We start from the raw sequence: 20,732 nt of genomic DNA, 5'->3' as shown, positions 1-20,732 counted from the left end.
CAAAAACTATACTCCACCCTTTAAACCACTCTGCATTTAAAGAAAGTGTAACTCTTTGATTATTCACGGGGGAAAAGGACAACTTAAAAGCTTCATAATAAAAAGAGCTAAAGCTGCTCGCTTACCTCCGCCTCGATTTCATCATAGAGAAACTGCTTGTTGAACCTGGTGAGCGCGTAGTGAGCACTGTCATTGTACAGGTCCAGGGAGTAGAGGACATACCTGCAGAGGATGGACAAAGTCACTCCTCAGCCTCTTTAGCCAACGACCTGTGACCTTCACAGCAGCCCACTTTGGAGAAATTAAGCTGCCATATGAAGGAGAACAATTTCTTACTTCCCGTGGTAAATGGTGTTTCTTGTACAAAGCTGAAGCATATGGGATCCTTACATATCATCAAGTCAGAGAAAAGAAAGGCAGCTTATCCAATATGGAGGGCGCAAGGGCTAAGCAGACAAAGCCTCCATGACTTTATCTTCTCCATGCTGTGCTTTAAAGTGTTTTATTAGTATCAGTATTGAGGTTTCTGTTTTTTTTTTTTTTTCCCCATTTAATCTGAATTCATGTGTGAAGGTATGCGCGCGTGAATGCAAAGGCCTCAGAGGTAGACCCATAGGACGCTCACTCCATCATTGATGCCTCCTTGGTCTCCAGGATATGGTCAGTCAGAATCCAGGGCATAGACATCTCAATGGGGAACTGGATCCTCCTGCCCATGGTCAGCTCCAGGAAGAACTCTCGGAACCACAGCTGTGAAAGGTCACAGCACTGCTGCAGTGTTTCTTGAGGGATTCAAATGACAGCAGGTTATCTTTCAGGAGCAGAAGATGATTCAGTGCAGAGGAAACAAGAGGTGCTGCACACAGGATGTGACTCCTCTGTGCTTAGCTCCCAGCCATGCAGCATGGACGCAAGCGGGAAGGGGTCACTACACACTTCACGTGAGGGACAAGACTAACATGGGTGAGGTGTAAGTATAGGCGGGGACCCTACACCTTCTGAGCAGCTAGTGCCCTCCTGCCACCAGGGACCTCAGGAACCCTTCTTGGCAGGAACAGGGGACGGCAACCTTTTGAAAAGGAGAAGTGAACATGGGACCACAGGTGTAACATCCCGAATCTGAAAACCAGAAATCCTAAATGCTCCAAAATCTCAGAATCCTTATGTACGACATGATGTCATAAGTGAGACATCCCATATCTCATCCCATGTGATGGGCTGTAATCCAAAGACAGACACAGAAAGATCGTGATAGAGTAATGCAGTGTTTAGTGACAGGGTCACGCTCTGAGAGCATGTGGCAATAGAGCGTGCTCAGCTGCTGACACAGATTAAGATGAGTAACATCAACAGGCAACATCTGCAACATATGACTGTTCAAAATCATCTGCAGACTATGTGTGTGAGGTGTATAAAAACCAGTACACCTGTAATCCCAGCACTCTGGGAGGCAGAGGCAGGTGCACCTATGCAAGTTTAAGGCCAGCCTGGTCTACAAAATGAGTCCAGGACAGCCAAGGCTACACAGAGAACCCCAGTCTTGAAGGGAGAAAAAAAAAATCAGTGTACTTAGACTTGGATCTCGTCCCTCAAAATTTGTTATTATGCATATCTAAGTACCCCTGCCCACAAGACCATAATCTGAGGCATTTCTGGTCCCAACCATTTCAGATGCGAGATATTCAACCTGTGGTTCCCTTTCTGTAGGACACACACCAGTATCTAGGATGCAAGATTGCATGCACACTCAGGAGTGGCTTAACCGATACAAAACTAAAAACAGATTTGTTTTATGTTCTCAGAGCTAACAGCAACAGTATTCCTATTTACTTTGCTGCCTGTGGCACCCCAGACAAGGCACAGAGACCTCCTGCTCTAAGCAGGCAACGCGACTAGCTGGGTGAGGCCAGAGGCAGACACAGAGGGTAGAAAGCACCCACCAGTGCCAGGTCAAAGTGGTTGGGTATCACCAAAATGGTGGCTAGTGTGTCTCGGAGCACTTTTGCTACCTGGGCAGTGAGGACCAGAGGGGCCATGTCTTCTACATGTCAATGCCTGGATCTTGATCCAGGTATGAGGTTCCATTTCCCTGTTCTACGATCTTGATTTTGTGTTCACATGGCAGAGCCAGCCAAAGGCCAACCGTCCTTGTCCTGCTAACGGCCATGTCTGATGGAGACCATGGCAGAGGCCAGGGATGGCAAGGGACTTTGGGGGTGGGGGTGGGGGTGGGGGAGTCTCCAGGATGTCTGGCCACCACCACAAAAGTTAGGACATGGCACCACGTGGGTGCGTGAAGAGATGGGCAGGAGGATGGTCAGGTAGGTAGGCAGAAGCATCCCAGGTGGTGTTAGCAGGGTTAGAGCATGCCAGGCCGGATTCTGGTCAGCACTGTCTCTTACCACTGAAATTTATCAAGTGAGTGTAGAAGAAGGACTCTCGATGAAATTTTTCTATGTCCAATATGGTGGGCCCCTCAAGGCTACTTCTCAAGGTTTTCTTGGAACCACTTTTGTCTGCAATGAGGGACTCTAGCATAGTTCTCACCATGTAAAGCTGTATTATCCAAGGAGATATTTGTAAGGGGGGAAAAATATAAACGGTACATTAGTTACATCAAACGGGAACATCTATAGAAGGAGAACTGCCCCCACTACACCTCGACTAAGTCCCATGCCCACAATCAGCCTGCCATAGACAGGCTGTCCAGAGGGCCTGGGCATCCACATAGCCAAGATGCTGCGTCTTGGGATGAGCTATGTGCAGAGGAGCAGCTCACCTCCGTGCCATAAGCATCAACAAGAGAAACAAACAATGTCTTACCACCAAAGGTTAAAAGAGGTGGATAGTTGTACGACTGCCTCAGAAACGCGTTTACCACATGCAAGAGCCTTTCCATGCCCAGAGACTTGAGCTGCCTCTGCAGCTCGGCAGAGTTCAAGGACTCAGCCATAGTGCGCACCAGGTAGAGCTAGACATGGACAGACAGGGAGGGAGAAGCAGGAGAGAGCCGTTAGTCACATGATGCACAGGGCTGGGTGGGGGACACAGGGACAGGCAAATAGAATGGAAGAGCGCGGAGGACAGTGATTGCCTCGCACAGACCCCAAGAATGGCCAAGGGCCTTCCTCCTGATCGTCAAGAGGGTTCTGTACAGACCCAAGCCACGTGTGCTCTGCTTGTACCTTTCTACAGGAGTGATAGAAGTTATGAAGCCTCTAAGAGAGACGTGTAAGAAGGGCAGCTTCCAAAGAGTAGAGGAGCGTGTAAAACCGAGTGTGAGTCAGTGAGAAGCACCTCAAGGAAAGGCCTACATACATCAGAAGAGAAGGCAGCAACGGGGGCTTTAGGCCACGACATAGAAAAAGCAACATTTCATTTTTTAGGAACACTCAGTTTACAGATTCCACATGAAGATTACAATCATAACACTGAAACATGGATAGGGAGACACAGATGTGCTGCTACGTGTCTGCAGTTCCAGGGGGCCGAAACAGGGAGACTGCTGGGTTTGAAGCTCACCCTGAGCTATATATACAGTGAGTACCAGGCCAGCCCCGGCTATAAGACCCTGTCATTATAAGTACAAAAGTGGTGCAGGGTGTGGTGGAGCACCCCATAATCCCAGCATTCAGGAGGTGGAGGCAATACAATCAGAAATTTGAGGCCAACCTAAGTTACGTGAAACCCTGTCTCCAAAAAGCGAAAAGGAAACAGTATAAATATGGAAACGGAGGCATATATTTCACAGACAGAAGTAGAAATGGTGTCAAATGACACCTGCAGTTACATGAACAAATCAGACACTCACAGGAACACCCCAGTTAAGGTTTGAAATTCAGTTGGGCAGGGTATAGGAGAAGAGAAGAAAAGCCTCAGGCACAGGATCTGCTTGAGTAGAGCAAGCAGCCACCACTTCAGCCCTGCCTTGCCTATCCCTGTCCTTAGCCCAGGTCTAGGATAAAGACGATAAGAACCTGTGTGCTGGAGGGTCCCACGGCACGGCGTGGCACCTTGATGTCAAAGCCACTCTTAGGGTCCTTTTCGCCCCGTAGAGCTGGGTCATTGAAGGGTTCGTGCCCGGTCTCCCAGTCACATACAGTCTTCCTGATGGCCTGTAGGACACTAAACAACCCCAGCAAGACATTAGACATCCATCAGACAATAAGAGGATATCTTCACTTAACCAACAGCCAACGCACAAAGAAAATCTCTCTGGCTGAAGAAACATGGTAAGAGTCTATTTCATATGAAACGTACAAAAACAGAGAACATTCCTTAAAGTGCTATCATTCCCAAAGACTTACCCATGTGTAGTTTGCACCAATTAGCCAGGAAACAAACCTAAACTTCATAAACACAAGCCAGGCGGTCAAGTCAGGGCAGGGAGAAGAGAGCTCTCCAAAGCCCACCCAGACAGCAGAGCTCCACCTGGCTGTGGCCAGTTGTTCTGTGTGGGGAATGTGAAGTCACCTACACTCACTGGAAATGTGAGCTACGGCTAACAGACTGTGGTGAATGGAGCACCACCCAAGGGTGGGTAAAAGATCAGAGACATCTTATGGTGACTCTGGTCACCTCTCGTGGAATGTTCTGGATAAACATTCTTTAGAATCTCTGGCTGGCAGGACAGCTACGGCTTTTGTCAAGGGCAAGTACTTCTACATCCAATATGCCTTCAACAATGTACCCTTTATCTGAAAGGCTGGAGCAAGGAAGAGTTGCGGGTTTCACATCTGTTTGAGGTTGGGAATATTTGACTAAAAGTAAATTTTCTTAGGGGACAAGACACAAGTCTAAATAGAATGATAATTTGTTTTACATACAAATTACACATATAGCCAGACAGCAATCTTATATAATATTTTACATAATTTTACATGAAAAAAATTTATCTAATATAGGATGCTATTTTCTATTATGGCATCAAACTGTCATTTTAAAAATTTTGTATTTATGGGCTGGAGAGATGGCTCAGAGGTTAAGAGCACTGTCTGTTCTTCCAAAGGTCCTGAGTTCAATTCCCGGCAACCACATGGTGGCTCACAAGATTTTAAATAAATCTTTTTTAAAAAGTTTTGCATTTATAAGATTCAGTAGTAGAGTACGTAGTAGTGTATGTCTAGTGTGTGCAAAGATCCGTGTGGATCCCTAACACCACACGTGCACGTACACACATGTGTGCATGTGTGCTCCTCACTCCCCACCTCAAGACTTTTGGAGCATTAGAATGTATACGTAGACCCGGGGGTGGTGGTGCATGCCTTTAATCCCAGCACTTGGGAGGCAGAGTCAGATGGAACTCCGTGAGTTCGAGGCCATCCTGGACTACACAGTGAGTTCCAGGACAGCCAAGGCTACACAGAGAAGCCCTATCTCGAAAAACCAAAATAATAATAATAATGTACCCACAGTATATAATTTTGCTAATGCTAACAACCATACCATCATAGGTAACAAGCATACCAAGTATAAAGTAAAAAGGGAGCTATATATTCCTGAACTCTGGTAGGTTTCATCTGCACATCTTTCTTTTGAAAGTCAACTTTTATAAAAAGCTCACATAAGAAACTCTCAAGATCTCTCAAGTCTTATCATATCTAGGTCATTTTTGACAGACTTATAGCATAGTCTAAAAGTAAACTGCTAAATATGACATACTTGGGGAAGGCAGAGGAGCACGGGGCCTTATATCCCTGACTATCTGGTGACTGGAATATTATCTTGGCCCTGGGTCTCCAAACTCCTTAATACTCAATAGTATACTAATTCCTGTTGTTCAGGTTATTGACAGAACACATTCTATGCAGATGTAATTCATTGAAGATAAGACTAGGAGCAAGATAAAAGTACTGAGCCTGCTTATGAAACCATGACGGTCCATGTGTCTGAACCTGAGCTCCACTCATTGCTCTGGGTCTGGGGGGGGGGGGGGGGGGGGGGGGGCAGGCTGACCTCTGGATGACGTTCTTCTTCTTCTTGATGGCCTGTCGCAGCGGTTCCCTGAGAGTCACCTGGGAGAAGTCTTGAAGTGCAGCATAAACAGTGTGCCTGATGGCGTGATTGAACACACTCTCCATCCGGCCCATGAGCACCTGCAGGCCTTTGATCATGGCGATCACCTGTAAGAACACAGGTTTCCGTGACTGAAGTGGGGCAGGGGCCAGCCCTTCATTACCTCGGATGTCTCTCTCTCTCACACACATACACACAGATCTTCCCTCCTTTCTACTACAGAGCTACTCTGTCCCGTCAGCATCTTCCCCAGAGCAGAAGACTCAGTGTGTTCTGAGGCTACCTGGAACTGACCTCATCTTCTCCCACCATGAGTGCCCTGAGGGCAGCAGAGCATCTGACTCAGGGATACCCTGTCCATCACGTCCATCGCTGATGGACTGCAAATGCAGAAGTAAGCACTCAAAAGCCCAACATGAAAGGAATCAGAAAATGAAAAAGAAATTACAAGGGTCTGTGTATTAAACCCTACGTGTTAAACAACAATGGGACGTTGACTTAATACAGGTGGAAAGGGCCCCGCCCCAAAAATGAAGCCAACAGCTTGAATTCTGACTACACATTTCCCTCACCCCACACGTAAAGTTTCCATGTGCTCATGATGGGGAACTATTTTTTTAAAGATTTACTTATGTGTATGAGTGCTCTATTTGCATGTATGTTTGTATGACAGAAGAGAAACCAGACTCCATTAGAGATGGTTGTGAGCCACTATGTGGGTACTGGGAGTTGAACTCAGGACCTCTGGAAGAGCAGTCAGTGTTCTTAATCCCTGGGCCTTCTCTCTAGCCCCTGTTGGAGAACTATTTGATGATTTTATATTGCTTTTCTGATTAAAACAGGAAAAAGAAAGAAAGAAACCTTTTCTCTAAAAAAAAAAAAAAAAATCCATAGGGCAAGCAGCTACAGAGACGACCCAGCAGTTAAGAACACTGGCTGCTTTCCCAGAGGACCTGGGTTCAATTCTCAGCACTCATATAGTGACTTACAACCGCTTTAACCACAGTTCCAAGTCCAACGCCTTCTTCTTGACTCCAAGGGCAATAGGCAAACATGTAGTGCACAGACATGCACACAGGCAAAACACTCGCATACATAAAAATTAAAATAAAGAGCACAGGGGAACAATACCTTAATAAAAATGAATGCACTATGTACTTGGACTCAAAGAAGGCCGATAGGTGAAGCTACATTCTGAATGTACATTAGAAATGCAAATACTGAAAGTAATGCCATGTAATAGTTATCATGAATTTAGAAAAAGAACAGCAAACTGTACCACTAAAAGTATGTGGGAAGGAATATTTGTGTGTGTGTATTTATATCTTTATATTCAAAACAAAAAACGAATAAAAGGGCAGAGAAGTCCAATGAATGATCAACAAAGACAAAATCTGCTTATTAAACAAATAATAAAACCTGCCAGGCATGGTGGTGCATGCCTTTAATCCCAGCGCTTGGGAGGCAGAGGCAAGCGGATCGGTGTGAGTTCGAGTCCAGCCTTGTCTACAAAGCGAGTCCAGGACTGCCAAGGCTACACAGAGAAACCCTGTCTCAAAAAACCAAAAACAAAACAAAAACAAAAACAAATAATAAAACCTGTCCAATGTCTAGCAGGGTTGGTCAAGGAGAAAGCCTAAGATATAGATGATATAGACGGAGAATAAAGAGGTTCACATGGCCGCAGGCGGCATCAGGAAACAGGGGCAGCCACAGAAACCAAGGCAGTAAAAGGGAGCAAGAACAGCGGGAGGAGGCCAGGGAGGAAGACAAGTGGGAAGTGCAGGGGAGTGGAAGACATTTCAACTCGGGTGGCGGTGGTTGGAGGTGGGTGGCGGTGGGTGGAGGTGGGTGGCGGTGGGTGAGGGTGGGTGGGGGTGTTAGGATTCGACTTCAGTCTGACTACCAGCTACAGGGTGTGGCCCTACCCAGGGCTATATAAAAGGACAAACTCACCTCACCCCTCACCCCTCTCTCCTCTCTCTCCCTATCTCTGTGTCTCTCTGGGGTACCCTTTCCCCCTTTCCTTCTCTCCCCATGCTCATTTAATAAACTTCTCCATATCATATCTGTTGTGTGGCACATATTCTATTTCATAAAATAAAAAGGGGCAGGAGAGCATTTCAGAGGGACAGGTAAAAGCAGGATTAACAGGATTTTACAAAAAGAGATCATTTTATATTTACATGAAATGTCAAAGAAAACTGTATGTTGTATACACACACACACTAAATCAAATGAAGTAACATCATTTGGGGTGATAATGGTCCCCACAAGAGCTGCACAAGAAACTTCTTTTTGAGCTGTTTGTCAGGAGATTCCAAGACAACCCCCACCCATATATATTATACAGACTACTGCTAGTGCCCTTGGTTGCATCCTTAATTTGAAGGTAAGTCTCTATTTGAAGTCATCACGTATTTGGACACAGGACTTGTAACAACTGAGATGGATCTGAGCTGTAGCCTCCTCCTAAGGCCTAGCTCTCAAAGTACACAGGTCACGCCTGCCAGAAAGCCAAGTAGGCGCCTGCAGACCTCCTCCCCTCTGTTCTCTCAGGCGCAACCCCCCACCCAGTCTCATACCTAGTGCTGCAACAGAACACCAGCAGCTTTCCTTCCCCTCCTAACTCAACTAGTTGCTTTCTCCCAGACCCCAACTCCAGCATAGACTCCCTGTTAACCCAATGGCTGCCCCTTCCAGGGCAACAAGTAGGCTGACCTACACCTCTCCTACTGCTCCAAGAGCCAATCACCGCAGGCAGATCAGCAGGTCTGTAACTGGAATCCTGCTGTGCTCTCCCTTCCCTCTCTGATCCTGTCCCTAGTAGATCAAAAAGATTCTCCTCAAATCCCCCTTCTCCCAACTCACACAAGTTAAGTAACCTACAACCCCAGTAGGTAAAACACATCCATCACACTCTCCAAGAGGCTACAGAGGAAACAGAAACCAAGAAACAAGCCACCCACCCAGCAAAGACAAATCCAGAAATCAGCACTTAGATCTTTAATCATCCCAAACCCAGATGCTGAGATACCAGCATAGAATACCATCAACAGCCAGGGTAATATGTCTCCACTAGAGGCCAGCTCTCCTACCACATCAGGTATGAAGCATAAGAAAAAGACCTTAAAACCAACTATATAAAGACGATAGAGGTCCTTAAAAAGGAAATGAATAAATCCCTCAAGGAAATCCAGGGAAACATAAACAAACAATCGGAAGAAATAAATAGTTCCTTAAAGAAAGCCATAAAAACACAAACAGTTGAAGGAAACAAATAAAATTGCTCAATACCTGAAAATGGAAATAAAGGCAATAAAGAGACACAAACCGAGGAATGCTGGAAATGAAAATTTTAGGAATCACAACAGGAACTACAGAGACAAGCTTCGCTAACAGAACACATGAGATGGAAGTCTCAGGCATTGAAGATACGAAAAAGAAATGAATACATTGGTCAAAGAAAGTGTTAAGTCTAAAAAACTCCTGAAACAAAACATCCAAGAAATCTGGGACACTATGAAAAGTCCAAACCTAAGAATAATAGGAATAAAAGAAGGACAGACATTACCTCAGGGGAAAATGTTGGAAAAAGATATTCCAAGCAAATGGACCTAAGAAGAAAGCCAGTATAGTCATTTTCGTATCTAAAAAAATGGGCTTCAAACCAAAACTGATCAAAAGAGATAGACAAGGACACTACATATTCATCAAAAGGAAAAATCCACCAAGATGATGCGTCAATTCTTAGCATCTACACTCTAAACACAGGGGCATTCAAGTTTGTAAAAGGAACAATACTACAGCTTGATTCATACTGCCCCTCACACACTGATAACGGGAGACTTCAGTACCCTATTCTTACCAACGCACAGGCCATCCAGACAAAAAACTAAACAGAGAAATGCTGAAAATAATTGATGTTATAAACCAAATGAACCTAACAGATATTTACAGAACATTTCACCCAAACACAAAAGAACATACCTTCTGCTCTACACCTCTATTAATGGAACAGAATAAACTAAATCCTCACACTGATAACCAATTGATTTTCAACAATCAATTAGGTGCCAAAACAGTTCAATGGGGGAAACATTACCTTTCCATTAAACATTGGGACAAGTGGATATTCACATGCAAAAGAATAAAGTTGAGGTCCTTTAGAGTAAGAATTAGTGTAACAAGCTTGGGATGACTACCCTTGTATATTAAGCAAAGGCTGCTGGAGAGATGCCTCGGTGGTTATGAGCACACAGAGATCCTTGCAGAGGACCTCTTTCGTCTCAAGTGGCTCACAATCACCTGTGACTGCAGCTCCAGGGGATCCAAAGACCTCTTCTGAGTATACAGATAACTCTCTCACACACACATTTGGCATTCACTCACACAGACATATACACAGAAATAAAGATGTAATAATAATTTAATGAGGGCTGGAGAGATGGCTCAGTGGTTAAGAGCACCACCTGTCCTTCCAAAAGTCCTGAGTTCAATTCCCAGAAACCACATGGTGGTTCACAACCATCTATAATGTGATCTGATGCCCTCTTCTGGTGTACAGGTGTACATGAAGGCAGAGCACTGTATACATAATAAATAAATAAATAAATAGATCTTTTAAAATATTATAATAATAATTTAATGATCGTGATGATCATGATGTTGATGTTGATGATGATGATGATGATGATGATGATGATGATAATAATAATAATAATAATAATAATAATAATAATAATAATAATAAATGTTCATAAAAGACTAGGTACCTCATTAACTCCTAAGCTAATCATTAGGTAACTTAACCCAGGAATATATATAAAGACAGCATAGCATAATCAAGATGAGTTGGTGAAAGAAATGTAGTAAGGGTAGCTTAACAATCATACCTAAAAAGGAAACTTGTATGTAGATTACATAAAGAACTGTTACAATTCAATAATAAATCAATTTAAAAAATAGGTAACGATATCAAGAAGAGACTTGATACCCTATGAGCATATAAAGGAGGAGGAAGTCCCCCTCAGTCACAGTCATAGGGGAGGGGAGTAAGGGGAAAATGAGAGGGAGGGAGGAATGGGAGGATACAAGGGATGGGATAACCATTGAGATATAATATGAATAAATTAATAAAATAAAATTTTAAAAAATAGGTAACTATTTTGAATAGAGATATTTCACAAAGAATATATACAAATAGCCAGTAAGCACAAAAAGAAAGGGAAGGCTAGACATCAAGCTGACAGCACACTATTCGTGGGGTTTGTGGTTATATAAGTAGAAAACTCTCCCTGACCAAAAAAAAAAAAAAAAAAAAAAAAAATCAAAAAACCAAAACCCCTATGCCATGCCTTAAAGCACTCAGGAGGCAGAGGTAGGCAGGTCTCTGTGTGGTCTACAAAGTGAGTCAAGGGACAGCCAGCACTTGTTACACAGAGGAATCCTATCTTGAAACTCCCCCCAAAAGTCTATGAATACTTTTTTATAACCAATGAGCTTAGACACATTGGCAGACACAAAGCAACATATTTAAAATTTACATTTTAAACAGTTGAGATTACATCAGCTAAAAGAGCCAAGACCCAGAAGTAAAACAAACAAAAATATTCTAGAATTTCTTGATATGACAGACATTAAAGAAAATCCAAAGAGATATATGACAGAGAAAACAAAACAAAGAAGAAGAAGATGTGCTATTAGACATTCATCAATGATCGCTAAAATGATCTAGTGAGTTACATGTATCCTGATGGGAAATCCCAACACATTTCACTGTGAGATATAAAAAGCTTACTCTAAAATATCTAAGATGATGGGTGGACTTGGATGTAGGGGGGTCTACATGCAGTAAATTTTGAACCCCTACTCTGATCTAGCCAATGGACAGGACATTCTCCACAGTTGTGTGGAGAGTGGGGACTGACTCTGACATGAACTCTAGTGCCCCATATTTGACCACGTCTCCTTGGTGGAGAGGCCTGGTGGCACTCAGAGGAAGGATAAACAAGATACCAAGACGAGACCTGATAGGCTGTGACCATATGGTAGGGGAGGAGGTCCCCTTCTGTCATAGACCTAGGGGAGGGTAATAGGGTGAAAGAGAGATGGAGGGAGGAATTGGAGGATACAAGTGATGGGATAACAATTGAGATGTAATCTGAATAAATTAATTTAAAAATTTTTTAAATTCTTAAATAAAAAAAATTAAATATCTATGATGGGCTAGTGAGATGGCTAAGTGGGTAAAAGTACTTTCCATACAGGCCCGATGAACCTGAGTTCAACCCCAGAACATCATAAAAATAAGAGAAGCTCCATAGATATGTTGTGGCTGGCAGGCACACATACACACACAATAAATAAATAAAACTAAAATTAAAAAATTTTGTCACTGGGCACAGTGGTACATGCCTGTAATCCCAGCACTCAGGGAGGCAGAGGCAGGCGGATCGATCTGTGCATTCAAGGCCAGCCTGGGCTACAAAGCGAGTCCAGGACAGCCAAGGTTATACAGAGAAAGCCTGTCTTGAAAAACTAAAAGGAGAAAAGAAAAAAGAAATGTTGTCCTTTAGAAGACCCAGGAGGGGGGAGGGGGGAGAAGAAGGCCCAGGAGAAAAACCTCAAAAAACTAATAAGGAAGGAAGATGGAAGGAAGGGAGCGGAAGATTGCTGAGTTACAAATAAGAGCCATTCAAGAACTGGTAGTCCTTCTGAGTAGGAAACAATCAGAGCCTGCCTGCCATATGGCTCTCCTCACAACAGGCAGGGACCAAATCCCATTCACCTGTCTTGCCACCTCTGAGAGACTGTTCTCCACTCACAAGCACTCACAGAGGGGCTGGCTACCAGTGTCTGACAGTCAGCCAACGCACACCTCAGCAACCCCCAGCCACTCTCTCTCTCTGACAGATGTGGTGGGCTGCTGCCCTACAAGCAATGGCGTCACGTGACAGTGTCTTCCTGGTTTCCCTTCGCCTTTGAAAGGCACCGACTTGAGCTGCACAGCGAGCGGGAAGCAGATATTCTCACCTCCACCAGGGCGAACTTCTCCTCGGTGGTGTAGTTGTAACGTGTGGCACGTTCATACTCCTCAGCATTGTCGGGGCAGTCCTTGTTGGAGTACTTGTCAGTTGGATGGACGAGTTTCCAGGAATACTGATGCAGTCAAAAAGAGAAAAGATACCCAGTATGAAAGCAAAACACTGGCTTTTGGACTGACAGGACCATGGTGGAGTCCACCATGAGGTGAGCCTTCAAACATGCACTGCGCTCACACTCTCTCCTCCTCCCGCCCCTCTTTCTCTCTCTCTCACACACACACTCTGTCATATAATGCAAGCTTGAAAACTAAGCCAGGCAAAATGTCCAAATTATTGTATGCTGAACAAGTAAAATTTTTAGGCAACTTATTTGTATTTAAAATGAAAATTCCCCTTTCAAACGACTATGTACTCTTCCAATTAAATAATTTTTTTTTAAAGATGTATTTATTTATTATGTATACAGTGCTCTGCCTGCAGGTATACTCGGACGACAAAAGAGGGCACCAGGTCTCATTATAGATGGTTGTGAGCCACCATGTGGTTGCTGGGAATTGAAGTCAGAACCTTTGGAAGAACAGCCAGTGCTCTTAACCTGTGAGCCATCTCTCCAGCCCCCAATTATATAATTTTTATCTGATTAAAATAAACTTTTAAAAGGGGAAAAAATGTATGCAATTTACAGCTACTTAAATTTTTATGTTACCAAAAACATTTTACTAAGCCTTAAGACACTAATGGTTACAACTCTCCAAAGAGTAAAATGTTGCTCAAAGGAGAAGAGCAAGAGCTGGTGAGATGGTGAGGGAGCTTGCCACTGAGCCTGATGACCAGCATTTGATTGCTGGTAAACGGTCTTGCCACCGCAAGCTGTCCTCTAACCCTCACAGTTTTATTTATATCTGAAAAGAGGAGGCCCTTTATATGACATTGGCAAGTTCTGGAGGACAGTGGCTACATAGTTACTCAAATTTCCAAACACACGGAAGAATGCTGTGCCTACCACTTCCATGACATGAGCACTCCACTGCGACAGAAGCTGCAGGCCCTGCAGAGCCAGGTCAAAGAGCTTCCGGTACTCAGCATCTGTCTTCTGGGCTTCCTGCCGGCCAGAACCTGTGACAACCTAAGGCACACAGGCAAAGGCATTAACAGACCCCACCCAGCTTCCCTCTGCACCCACTACTGTGGGACACAGCTCTCTGGGTATGACATCACCCCTGCCCTCCTGAACTCCTGAACTCTCTTAGGAGACCTATTAACATTCATGAGGGCTTGGTGGAGAGGTCCCTGGAGGCCTGCTCCTTCCCTCCAGTGTGTAAGTAGTTCATGGTTACTGGGCTCAGTCGTGGGAAACTAGCTGTAAACAATCCATGCTGCTGTAAGGACCCCAGCTAAACGCATTAGTTCATGAAACCAGATTTAGATAGATTTGACTCTTTGCTTTGCCCACTACTTAGAATAGACATTTGTTTCCTCAGGAAAGCTCACATAGCATCCAGAAATCCTACTCTAGAATTCTATTTCAAAATCACATATGCAAAACAAAACAAAACAAATGAGCCAAGTCTGAACATATTCCCCCTTTTGCTAACAGTGACTTGAACTCACTGCTAATCTGCATCTTCTTCAGAGCTGGGGTTATAAGTCTGTACCACTTTCAGTTTTTGTTGTTTTGTTTTGACTGGTGTCAGAGACTAGCCTCACACATGCTGAAAACTCTAGTATTGAGCTATAAGCCAGTGCCCTGAATAGCCCTTTGTACAAACGAGACGTACAACTGCCCAATGTGTACATGAAAAGATGCTCAACAGTATTAGTCAGAGGACAATTTAAGTCCACACCCACTGAGTCCTGGCTACGCTCTCACCTAAGTCACTGCACAATGTTAGAAACTGTATGTTTTCAGCTTGTGCCTTAACCTAATAGACTTCATTTTACAAGCAGCACCTGCCTCTGCTTCAAGTGCAAAAACAGTAACAGGTTGACTCAAGACACTTGGTGGGCACGTAAGTCTGTACAGCTATGCCTACAAGGAACACATGGATAAATAACTGATTTCTAAAAGGGAAAAGGGCTGGGCGTGGGTGGTGCACACCTTTAATCCCAGCACTCCGGAGGCAGAGGCAGGTGGATCAATGTGAGTTCGAGGCCAGCCTGGTCTAAAATGCAAGTCCAGGACAGTCAAGGCTACACAGAGAAACCCTGTCTCAAAAAACCAAAAAAAAAAAAAAAGACAAAACAAAACTAAAAGGGAAAAGGGTGTCAACCCATTAACTTGTCAAAGTAAATGAAGACCATATTAGTCCATGGATCAATCAAAATCATAGCAAAAACCAGGTCTGAGAACTTAATTGACCACACCAAACCAAGAGTTTAACTCCCTCACCTACGTCCTTTAAAGGAGATGTAAACAGATGCATGCCTATGCCGTGGGAATAGCCTGCGTAGACTGTCACCTGACCACCCAGTGTGTGTGTCAGGAGACGGACGACTGTCCCAGGGGCTTCAGCTCAGCTTGGTCCCCAGTTAACACAGCCTCTTCATCACCAGGATATTCCTGCTCTCTGTCTCTGTGTCCTTCTACAGCCTGACTCAGCCCTGAGGCTCACCTCAAACCTGTGACCCAGTAGGACAGTCCTGCAGAAGTGCCTCCAGTGACCTCAAGCAGCTCATTATCTGACCCCACAGTGAGCCCTGTGCATCTCTGTCAGCCTCGGGACTGCCTCCAGTCAGGCTTCCTTTCTTGAAACTACCTGAACTCCAGTGCAGCCTCTGTTACCCTTCGTAGCCATTCTGTAACCTACAGAATCTATACATATGTGGAGAGAGATACTGTGACTACGTGGTTCGTAATGTGTGATCTGGGAGCTTAGCAGGCTAAGATCAGAATAAAAGGACCTCTGTTTGCTGCAGCTATCAGGGGCTCTGGAACTTCACAGCAAAATGCTTTCAATGAAACCAAAACTTTGTGAATGTATCATTATTCAATCAATTCTAGCACTGAATAACGACACAAGCATGTTCACCTATGCTCCTGACACAGCACACTCACAGCAAAACCACAACCAGAAACCACTTCAAACTCACCGCAACAGTCAGGATCAAAACCAAAAAGATGGGTGGTGCATGCAGGAACCCCAGAACTCAAAAGACTGAGGGTTCATGGCTATCCACAAACACAAAACCTTATCTTCTTATAAAGATAGGGGGGAGGGGGCAGGTTACATGCCTTTAATCTCAGCACTTGGAAGGCAGATCTCAGTGGGTTTGAGGACAGCCTGGTCTACAGAGTGAGTTCTAGGATATCCAGAGCTACACAGAGAAACCCTGTCTCAACAAAACAAAACAAAACAAAAAAAGATACTATCACAGAAGCTAAGAAAGGGACAGGAAATGAATGCTGTAAAATGCATTTAAGTGGAGAGCTCTTTTTTTTTTTTCCTCCAAGACAGGGCTTCTCTATGTTATCTTGGCTGTCCTAGACTCACTTTGTAGACAAGGCTGGCCTCGAACTCACAGCGAGCTACCTGTCTCTGCCTCCCGAGTGCATGGGCCCACGCCCAGACTAAGTGGCGTTCTTGATTCCTCCAGATATTCCTATTAACTCTCTCTCTCTCTCTCTCTCTCTCTTTTTTTCCTTTTTCTTTTCAAGACAGGGTTTCTCTGTGTACCCCTGGCTGTCCTGGACTCACTCTGTACACCAGGCTGGCCTCGAACTCACAGCGATCCACCTGCTTTTGGCTCCCGAGTGCTGGGATTAAAGGCATGCACCACCACGCCTGGCTCCTATTAACTCTCTTTACAAGCACAGCCTGAAGTCATGTGGAGCTGGGACCCACTATTCATTTCTACACTGCAGGCTGTCCTAACTACAGGATTAGCAGTGTGGTGGCACCTCTTCACTGGGGAACTACTAGTGCTACAAATCTTGCAGTGCGTATGGCCAGAAAGCAGAGGTGCTCGCCACCTGTGGTAACTGTCCTCTGAATCTCAAGAACCAACAAGTTCCCAAAACCAGACTAGGACCTGCAGTCCTCCCAGTCGATCTCACAACCAACCAAGGCATGGCTACACTATGGCCTTGACGTCACTGCCTGACCACTAGGATTAGAAGTGGCTTCCAGGCTCTTCCTTAGCCTGAAGCTGTAACTACCCTCCTACTTATCCCACAAGCCAAGTAAGAGCCATGCTGGGCAGGTAAAAGAATGTGAGTGCCCAAAAGAAGGTCATGGCAACCTGACTGCAGAACTGGACAGACCGATAAAGACCCCATTGCTGTGGTCACTCCTCTTTCTAACTCAGCCTTAAGCCCACACTTGCCAGACAGCACCTACTAAGGGACTAGGAGTTAAATAGATCCCAGAGAGGATGATAAAGGTACCACATACTGATAACAAAGGCAGTGAGCTTCCTTACCTTCCTCACTTGAGATAAAGACCTGGCAGGGAGACAAAGGGTCCCCTACAGCAGAGTCCAGCAAGTTCAAGGATGGACCGGAACACATTTACCCAAAGCTGTGTGTGTATCAGCTTCGCTTTGTTTAAACTGACCAAACCTAAATAGAGGAAGAAATCTCCCCCATTTCAGCACGCCAAGATCCCTTAAAATCTTTACCCCTTGAAGAGAAACCAATTGCAGAGTCTGCCCTCAGCTTTTTAGGGAATCTTTCTGTGTGCCTTGCTGTTGTGTGGTTATACTTAAATAAAAGTGTTTTTCACAAGACACAGACTGTGTCTGAGATTTCCTTTGAAGATGAACCCAAATCCGGACCCACAGAGGATGTCCCCTGTACCAACCTAGAGGCTCCAATTACTTTAGGTTGGGACTGACTTCCCTATAATCATGACAAGACACACAGCTCAGAAGACCTCTCACTCCCCAATAGTCTCCTCACCATCTGGATTTTTTGTTTTGTTTTGTTTTGTTGTTTGTTTGTTTGGTTGGTTGGTTTAGTTTGGTTTTGGTTTGGTTTTTCAAGACAGGGTTTCTCTGTGTAGCCCTGGCTGTCCTGGACTTTTGTAGACCAGGCTGGCTTTGAACTCACAGCGATCCACCTGCCTCTGCCTCCCAAGTGCTGGGACTAAAGCCGTGTGCCACCACTGCCACTATCTGGTTTTCATTGCTCCATCGTCTCCCTATTTTTTCTTTTGGAATCTCTATCAGGGTTTCTTTTTCCTTGTCTTTTTCCCCTCTTCTGACCCTGCCCCTTTCCCCTCCCTCCCTCCCTCCTTCTCACCTGTAACTCCCTTCTCACTAGAGCTTACACTCAACAGACATATATGTGCTAGGCAGGTTTCCACCCGTCCCAGCCCTCTCAGTGTTTTCTTGATGCAAAGCTATAGTTTATACAGCTGAGTGGATACAGACAAGGCCAACTGCACTGATTGATCAGTCATGAAGGTTTGGGTTTGGGGGATCCTCCCCATTTAGGTTTGGTCAATTTAAAGAAATGAATTTTTAAAACCTGATATTTTATACAAGTGAGATGTAATCTGAATAAATTATTTAAATAAAATTTTAAATTTAAAAAAATCTGACATTTTAAAAAACAGCCAATGTTAATATTTGAGTAGGAAAGAACAAAAGTAACCCTTGGGGGTCTACGTGGCTCTGGGCGCAGCGGCTGCGTACCTCACTGTTGCTGTAGCGTGCCAGCTCAGAGATGAAGCGCATGTGGTCTTCACGGACCTGGATCATCTGCTCACAGATGTTGTACTGTGGGCTGCTGCTTGAGGACGTGCAGGTCCACCTGGGCATGGAGAGAAAGACTGTGTGACCCGAGGCACCCGCACAGTACCTAGGTACAGCGTCAGCTGACGCGGGGGAAGATACTGCTTGTGAGGCCGGGACCGTTCAATGCGTTTTACAACATCAGAAGGGCCAGAAGCCATCTGAGGCCTATAAAACCTGAACGATGTTTTACACAGCTCTCACTAGGAGAGGTTTGCTGACTCCCCTGGGGGAGAAATATAACGTCTAAATCACAACGAAGTAGTAAATACAGGTTGGCTATGGGTAGGAGCGCTCAACAAATCAGTACAAACTCCTGAGAAGTCCAGTGGGCATTGAGAACTGTCTAGTAAGTCAGATTGTATGCATGCGGTAAGCTGTAGCGGTAAGCTGTAACGGTAAACTACAGAGCCCTGACAGCTGAGATTACCCTCCGCATAGAGACAGAGTAATGTCAGGACCTGTGGGCCACAGTGTCTCTGCCACATCTCTAACAGTCATCACCCCCCACCCCCCGCCCCTTTTTCTTAACCGTTTCCATTAAAAAGCATTTACAACCACCATTCTCAGATCTAGGGACCTTACAAACACAGGTCTGGACTGGTTTAGCCCGTGGGTGACAATTCTGTAGACCCTGGTAATACACACGCACAGCCCCTGCTCCTCTCCTGGGCTGGTTGTCAATCATGTTTCATCACCACACCACTGGGGCCAGAAAAGTAATTTTATAGTCTCAGTTGGTACTGTGCGGTAGACATCTTTAGAAGGATAAAAAAATATGTTAAGTCTGTACTCCCCAACATGCTAGCCACTGGACAATAAACGTTCAAAATGTGGTTTGCTTTACTAAGAAAACTAAAATGTTTAGTGCTTTTCTCAACGAATTCAAACACAAACAGGCACAACTGGCAAGGGCAACCATATAGGACACTTGCTTCCACACCCGTGGGCATGTCAGAGTGATGACGTCAGATAAGCAAACGCACTCTATGGCAAGCTTATTCTCTTCCTACCGGGACTTGTTCTCCTCATAGTGAGCGCTGGTCTTGATGTATCTTGCCAGTTCTATTTGCATATCTCCAAAGAGTGGGACCACCTGCAGCTGCTGTATTCACAGAGCAGAAAGAAAGTGAGTGTAACAATGTACATCCTGTCACCAAATAAATTAGTTCTCTGAGGAAGAGAACTAATGCTAGCTATTAGCTTGGGTTAAATACAGCTGTAAATCATTTGGGATGTAAACATGGTCTTTGAAAAGGACAGAATACAATTTAAGAAACAACACATAGAGAAATGTTTAAGGACTTAACCTACCCTGTTGCTACAACCACGGCTGATTTTCTATATATTCATTACAAACACTTCGAAGATGAAATGTAAAGGCAAACACTTTACAATAAATCCAGATACTCATGGACAAAAGGTGTGTAAGACCTCAAAGCAAAACTTTTATCTTTAGCAAAAAAAAAAAAAAGTCTAAAGAAAACTCTCAATAGATGGAATAATATGTCATGTCCATGGATTAGGAGGCCCAATCAATATTTCAGTAGGAAAACGCTTCTCTTTGTAAACCAGCAAACCAATTCTAAAACGTCTCTTTAAAAGGATGTTTCTGTTGTAAATCAGGCGCTTGGCCAGCATTCCTTTTAGCGACTCAGCGCCAACTGCTTATGTCATCATCATCTGCAGCATCAGATACCAGACATTTCCACTGTCACTACTAATTGACTATTTCTCTCTCTCTCTCTCTCTCTCTCTCTCTCTCTCTCTCTCTCTCTCTGTGTGTGTGTGTGTGTGTGTGTGTGTGTGTGTTCCCACTCTGAGACAGCCATTCACTCTCTCCTCTCCCCCAATAAACCTCTTGCATTAGATCAGTTGCACTGCATGACCTATGCAGCATACTTTGGTCCAGACCCACCAGGTACCTTTCACTGCCTA

At 44.5% G+C, this 20,732-nt stretch overlaps 1 protein-coding gene across 1 annotated transcript in view; it reads right to left on the bottom strand.

Moving 5' to 3' along the window:
• Cyfip1 (cytoplasmic FMR1 interacting protein 1) overlaps positions 1 to 20,732 on the bottom strand; it is a 68,932-nt gene that overhangs the window by 35,176 nt on the left and 13,024 nt on the right. The window contains 9 exon segments of the mRNA XM_051148636.1: positions 126 to 222; positions 626 to 782; positions 2,824 to 2,971; positions 3,978 to 4,125; positions 5,956 to 6,122; positions 13,051 to 13,176; positions 14,065 to 14,187; positions 18,696 to 18,813; positions 19,808 to 19,899. Of these exon segments, the coding sequence (XP_051004593.1) occupies positions 126 to 222; positions 626 to 782; positions 2,824 to 2,971; positions 3,978 to 4,125; positions 5,956 to 6,122; positions 13,051 to 13,176; positions 14,065 to 14,187; positions 18,696 to 18,813; positions 19,808 to 19,899 (1,176 nt within the window).

Source organism: Acomys russatus, chromosome 7 (assembly GCF_903995435.1).
Source record: "Acomys russatus chromosome 7, mAcoRus1.1, whole genome shotgun sequence".
NCBI lineage: Eukaryota > Metazoa > Chordata > Mammalia > Rodentia > Muridae > Acomys > Acomys russatus.
This window is presented reverse-complemented; position numbering and strand designations above follow the sequence as displayed.